At 48.1% G+C, this 7034-nt stretch overlaps 1 protein-coding gene across 1 annotated transcript in view; it reads right to left on the bottom strand.

The window, feature by feature from the left end:
• Positions 1 to 820: 820 nt before the first annotated feature.
• adarb2 (adenosine deaminase RNA specific B2 (inactive)) overlaps positions 821 to 7034 on the bottom strand; it is a 178766-nt gene continuing 172552 nt past the window's right edge. Inside the window, exons 9-10 of the mRNA XM_053413064.1 lie at positions 2636 to 2817; positions 821 to 997 (exon numbers count right to left, since the gene is read on the bottom strand). Of these exons, the coding sequence (XP_053269039.1) occupies positions 821 to 997; positions 2636 to 2817 (359 nt within the window). The remainder of the gene's footprint in view (positions 998 to 2635; positions 2818 to 7034) is intronic.

Here is a 7034-nt window from a genome sequence, read left to right as displayed (position 1 = left end):
AAAAGAGGGTGTATTAACCTGTCGTCGAGTCATGTCGAAATCCGTCGCTTGGAAGGCGGGAGAGCGAGAGAGCGACAAAGAGGAGGCGAGGGGAATAGATGGAGGTAGGAAGAAAATGGAGAGAGGGCAAAGGAGGGAGACAAAAGGAAGGGGAAGTCGGGAGTCAAGGGGTGAGTCAGAGAAGAAGAAAAAAATAGAAATGAGAGAGAGACAGAGAGAGGGGAAGGTGAGGAGGTCTGAAAGCAGGTCTCTTATTCTCACTCTCTCTTTTTCCTTCCTCTTCCTCTATCAGCCGTCACCCTGACAGGGCTGGTAATTGGACGTAGACCCCTCTCGCTCTCTCCCTCTCTCTCTCTCTCTCTCTTTCTCTTTTCTCTCTCTCTCCCCCGTGGCTTGGCTCCTCAGCGGGAGCCTTGGGGCCCGGAAATAGCTGATGACAAGATAGCGGCTGTCTTTCATTCTGCTCAAGGTTACCCCACCCTTCCCTGACGGACAGAGAGGTGCGGTATTTAGGTGTGTGTTTGCTTAAATGTGTGCGTTCGTGGGTCTAAACGATTATTGTTGTTCTCTTTTTCTTTGTCGGCCCCGGTGCCGCCGACCTTCCTCTCGATGCGGGTGAATGACGGTGGGGATGGAGTTGGTGTTTCGGGGTTGAAACTTCTGGGTATGAAGGTTGTGAAACAGGATGTCGGTGAAGAGCACAGAGTCATCTTACTCTAAAAAAATGAAGGTTAAACAAAACACTTCTTCTCTCTCTCTCTCTCTCCATCTCTCACACTCACACTCACACACAAACACACACACACACACACACTCTTCCTCAGACCGCCAGCAGGAACTGTTCCTGCTCAGGCGGTTTCTTGACCCAGGTGCCGAGGCCCGTCTCCTGCAGCGATCGGAACCACTGCTGCTTCACTGTCTGATAGGGGCGCGCCGCCATCTTTGCCTCGCAGTACAGGAGCTGGTCGTCCGCCGAGCCGGACACGTGGATCCCCAACTGATGGCGACCGGGAGAGGAACATAAGATAAAAAAGAGAGAGAGAAAGAGAGAGAAAAACTGGTCAGATAAAAGCGACACAGAGAAAAAAGAAGTTTGGGAGGGAAAAACAAAAAGAAGAATAAAGCCGGGGCACGGGGGCTAAAGGTTTCGTCGGGGGGGGGGGGGAGAGAGAGCAAAAACAAAACGAATGAGCCGGCACAAATGCATTTCGGGTGGGTGGGTGGGGAAGGTGGTGGTGGTGGAGGGGGGCTTCAACAGCTGTGTAATCTCCCCATTTAAATTTCACAAGCAATTGAACATTCTCTGTGCTTTTCTGTGCGTTCCCGTCGTCGCGAGGGGGAAACAATGAAGTTCGGTTGGGGCGACGGGTGAGGGGGGGGGGGGGGGGGGGGAGAGACAGAGTGAGGGAGGGAGAGCGAAAGTTTCTTTTGGAGATTAGTGCGACTGCTCTTGCGTGGCCCTTCCGCACAGCGCACGGGGAGCACTTAGGGCGGGGGCCTCCTCGAGTACTTCTCCAAATAATTATGGTTTCACAGTCATTATGCTTTAACGGCCGCCATTTGGCGACGCAGGCAGTGTATGTTACGTAAAGTTTCAGAATGGAAAATGAAAGTGCCCGCGTGCCGCCTGTTAAAAAAGATCCGATCTGCCAGGTTGTGATAAGCCGCACGTGCAGCAGATGTTACCGGGTGCGACAAATTTATCTACGGCGGAGAGGAGACGCCACGAATCGTCTACAGAGCGTTCACCTGCAGCCACAGAGCTCTGCTGCTGATTTGAATACACAGGTCTGACTGAGTGGATGCTGGCACGGACCTCTATAGTTAATGTTTCTGCATAACCCAGTGTGTGTGTGTGTGTGTGTGTGTGTGTGTTGTGACCACATGATTACTGGCATTAGTTTGCATATTGTTGTTTTCAACAGCTGAGTAATACCTTGTGTTTTCCAGCAGATGATGAAACAGGCTTTTATTCATAGAAGCATCGCACTATTCTTTAGGGCTCATATCAATAACACTGTACATCATCATATATTTTACCGCCAAAGAAAACAAATACACACGCGGAAGTTTTTTTTAATCAACATTCAAATTAGGTGGATTATTTAGCCAAATCAGACACGTCATCTTTCCTGATCCAGCAGAGGGCGATCACTCTCAGCTGGAACTCCGTCAGTGGGCAGTCATATTTCGTTGGTTTGCAGGGACCATGGAAGACGCTAGCAGAATGTGGGGTTTTGCATCGCAAATCGCGAAGTAACGGACAGAGGGGGCGCTGTTTGTCGACTTTGTACCGTGCATGTGGGGATTTATGCGAATATGTTGGAACACATTGGGTCAAATTTGTCGGAACATGATTTTTGGAACTAACTTATTCTGCGACCTGAATAATTCAACACTGTTTTGATGATAATGTTTTTAGTGAGTTTCTGCTTTTATCAGGTTTCTAAAAACCCCAAATGTTCTTCGTGACTCCTCTTTGTGTTTTTTTTCCTTACACACAAAGAGACAAATTTTGGTCCGGATTATTAAACTGAGGATTTCAGTTGCCTAAAACACAACTCAGCCACTGACCAGAAGTTGTTGCTGTCGAGTCGCCTTTCTCTCCTGGTAAATTTAATCTATTTATGCTCACCTTGCGGTACAGCCTGCTCCAGCGCGTGAACAGGGCGTGCTTGCAGAGACGCGATGGAGTCCCTGATTCCCGTCTCCGTCCCGTGGCGGTGCTGACCACCTCCAGCTGCGTGTCGCCCATCGTCCAGTTGACGCTCAGGCACGAGGCCTTTCCCGGCTGCTGGTACTCTGCACTGCTCAGCCCTGTGGGAACGACAAAACAGCAGAGAGAATGACTTGGGTTGTTTAACTGCTGTCGAGGTTTTTCCTCTAAAATTCAAAACATTTGATGTGAGTGTGATTGATTTGTGAAAATCTGAGGGAAAAATGTGAAACCATGTGTTTTTCTTTTCAAACCTTCTGCTTTGCTGTTTCGTTTAACCTTCCTCCACCCTTCCTCGCTCCCCGAGGCTAATGGCAGACATAAAGTTTTGCAGCGCTGCAAAAAGCCAAGTCAACCTGGGCCTGAAACATGAGGCTTTGATACACCCTGAGAGAGGGAGGGAGGGAACAGGAGGTCTATCCAGCACATAAGCAACGTGCTCCTGCCGCTGTGTGGGGGCTCGTGTCCCTGCCGTTAACAGTGGTTGAGTGGTGGCTGCTCTGTGCGCTGTAAATATTGTCAACAGTCACAAAGATCAACTCTCCCCTACACTGGACTGTCCGCCTCTCAGTCCTGCCCTCTCTGAAATAAGTGGCCTTGAAAGACAGAGGTAGAGGAAAAGTGGAACTACATGATCCGTCCAAATCACAGGTGTTGGCAGAGGTGCGAAATGAACCAGGGCTCAGGGCAAAAATGTCCCAGAGGCCTAGTTGTTTCATAGGAAGCCGTTTTCCAGAGTGTTCTGGGTAAGAAGTTCTGATTCAGAGTTTCAGGCCTTTAAAAACATCTGACTGTACAATCTGAAGCAGGAGACCTTACTGATCAACATACTGGTGGTGGTGCAGTGAGGAAACAAGTGTCAGTGTTTCTGGCAGTGGCGAAGACGCATATACTTTTATTTATCATACATTAATTTTTACGGGCACTATGAATATTGATCAGGATGTATGTGCTGTTGCAAGGCTAAATTTAGCTGGTGCAGTTGTTTGGTTTGCTGTAAACCATAAAACGATTTTATGGCTCAACATAAATTAATTTGTACCTCCGAAAATTAAAGGAAAAGTTTTGATAATTTGGGGAAATAATGCTTATTCACTTGTTTTGCTGAGAGTTAACTGGCTTCATTCAGAACTGCAGCTGGCCCAGCTGAAATCTGATTGGCCGCTTAAGTGCCCCTGTCCTGTCGGTTGCCGATTTGTGAGGAATTGTTATTTCCTAATCTTTTCTTAAGAACACAATGTGCAAGTTACAATTTCAAAATAAGATGTGTGGCTTTGCTCAAAGCTACAGAGCTCACAGAAACAATTGATGACATATTGGACATATACGATGGCCCCTCTGTGTCAAATGTGGCCCCTTTGGGCCCCTGATTAAGAAACATCCTAGATCCGGCCCTGCATTAGTTAGACATGGAGTCTGCTACATTCACACGCATGTTGGTAGAAAGGTAAGAGCAGGAAACATGTGTTCATTCATGGTAACCTGCCCTGCTGTAGTGACTGATTTCAGTTTCTAAAAACTATTCTAAAACCAATAGCCACATGCTATAATATAATAAATACTTACAGTATATAAAAAAAATTTGATACAGAAGGCAAATTGCTCACGTGTTTTCAGGTAAAGTTTGACCTTTGACCTCATGAATTAACATTTCAACTCCTTCTTTACCACAGACGTGCTTGTTCTTGTTTTTTCCTTATTGCTGAAAACACTACAGAGGTAGAAACGTTGGGTGCACGATGAGTCACACTGCCACAGACGAGCTCCTCGTGTAGCATCGCTGCTAACAGAGTGTGACAGCTAAGTTCTGCTCGAACACTAAATCCACTCGGAATCTGTAAAACTGTCTCGGGGAGGAAGCGCCGCCTTGGATTTCACCTCGACTTCAAACCCAGTTATTTGTTATATCGGGAGGCTTGACAGAGAATCAGCTGACAGATTTTCGGTGCGACGGGTGAACAACAGCTGCTTCAGATCTCGGCGCCTGACAGACAGCTTGTTATAGTACAATACCTGATGTACAATACCACAGTACATGCCTGCAGATCATCTCCCCTCATGCCACACTCATTTCACCCGTCCTGACTCGCTCTTCCTTTTCTGCAGCACCTCGGAGCCGGGATGAATTGCCTGCCACGGTAACAATGCTCCAAGTCTCTTATTACCATCTCTCCTCTCTTGTGCAAACGCACCTCTTTGAACAAAGGACCCCCCCCCCCTCCCCAATCCATCCTGCCTTCTATCTTTTCTCCCACTCCATTCATGGCTCATTTCATCCATTCAATGGACTTGACATCCTCTGTTTCTGTAATAGCCAATTTGACTTTTCCCTCATTGAATACTTGATCAATTCTCTTCGGGGTAGTGTTTGGCAGGCGGACGTGAAAGAGGCAAAATTAGGGATTCAGAGCTGTACAGTGAGAAGACCCGTGGCTTAATATCTGAGGCTGCTGTGGAGCCCCGATGCTGCACAGCATGTGTACACACTGCATCTATCCTGCGTCACTGGAGTTCAGCATGCTTTGTTTGAAGTTGTTTCTTGCAAGGACGGGGCAGTACAGCGTCTGCATCAAAGCTCAATGATCTGTATATAAGAAAAGGTTGTTGGTTCAAATTCCTGAATCCGCTCTAACAGTCGTGTAAGGCCAGTACTTCACCAGTCAGCCCTAACGATGGGGTCTCACTCACACAACACATGCTACAGTTTAACGCCCTGAGACTTAACATGCATTCAAACATGCACTCAGCTCCGGACATTTCCTCAAACTCTCCGGAGGTGCTGTATGCCAGCAACATCGATGAATGGCTGTTTTTTTTATGGAGACTAGACTGTTCTTGTGCCTAAAGTCGAAGTATCACAGGTGGAGAGGTCCCCCAAGAAGAACCTGGCAGATGAAGATGCTATGCCCACTGAGTTGATTGTTGATCTCATCTCCACTAGGGACCAGCCAACTACTAACCTGGAAACATATTCCAAAAAAGCGTTTGGAGACACTTAAACTGTGAGGGAAATTTACAGTGAGCCAAGGGGCCTGTTGAAGACGTCTCGAATCACAACAGACACAAAACTGAAAAACATGAAGATCAGGATTCAAGAACTTTTGTCGACTCCAACTTTTTACCGTCGCTGTCCAGCCGACCAGGAAAATCTTCTCCATTGTTTTTCATAAGTGAAACGCAAACAGCGCAAAATGTCCAGACACAAATTTCTGGGCATTTTCTGGAATTCATGTCCGAAAATGGCTTTAGTCACATGTTACACTACTCAACTTTGACTATGTGGAATGGCACTTGGGTGGAGCAGGGGAGCAAGCATTCGCACTCCACCAGCAGGCCAACTGGTGGCGAGCGAAGATTACTAATGTTTATTTTATCTACTGTTGTTCTGATTCCTCTTATCCAGAGAACTGACAAAGCCTCGCCACAGTTTCTGCTCCCGCTCCGTAGAAAGCAAACAGCAGGACGTGCGCAGAGGACACACCGGCCCGTCAGTGTGTTTTCAGCCCTCGGGGGTTTCAGGTGGAGCTGCTTTGGCCGGCGTGCGATAAGAGCCGTGCCTCCAACGTGCTTCACGGGAGTTTCCTCCAGGGGTGTTGCTTTTTAAAATAACCCTGGACACACAATGGCCGAGGAGCTCATCAGCGCCGATGAAAGGACGGAGGAGGTGGTGGCGGCAGATCTGCACTCGGACATCTGAATGCAAGCGGAGCTCTCTCTTTTTTCTTTATTTCCTGTCCATCCGTGCTGTCTCCCCCCCCCCCCCCCCCCCCCCCCCCCCACCTCTCCCTCCCTCTCCTGCCGTGCTCCCTTCAGATTGAATGGCTGTCTGATAAGGGCTGTGATTACATTGATTTGGTGTGGGGGCCATCTCCACTCGCTGTCCATCTTCCACCCCTTCCTCCCCCTCCTCCACCCCCTCCCACCTTCAATAGACTGTTGCTACTCAAGGCAGTGCAGGTGCAACGATCCGACAGTTTGGGACACACTCGCAGAGAGGAGGGAAAGGGCCCTGTTTTCGCTGGCGACAGAGGAGGTACGCCCGTTTTGAGTAAAGACGATGTCGTGAGGGCAGGTCTGTGACAATTAAACACAAGTAACGTTTGAACACTTTAGGACATGCACTGAACCACGGATAATCTAAAATCATCTGAAGTAAATGATAACTCAAATATCCGAGTGAGAGGCTCTGGACTTTTTTCCAGAGCTTCCCTGCCAGGCCCCCCTGGTAAAACTCTGGATAATGTGAGTGAGCCCACTACTCCAGCAAGTTTAGAATGCATTAGTTCGGCTTCTTAACATTAAATCACCAGCATCCTTT

This window comes from Pleuronectes platessa, chromosome 20 (genome assembly GCF_947347685.1).
Source record: "Pleuronectes platessa chromosome 20, fPlePla1.1, whole genome shotgun sequence".
NCBI lineage: Eukaryota > Metazoa > Chordata > Actinopteri > Pleuronectiformes > Pleuronectidae > Pleuronectes > Pleuronectes platessa.
The sequence above is the reverse complement of the archived record's forward strand: the minus strand, read 5'-3'. Positions and strand labels throughout refer to the sequence as shown.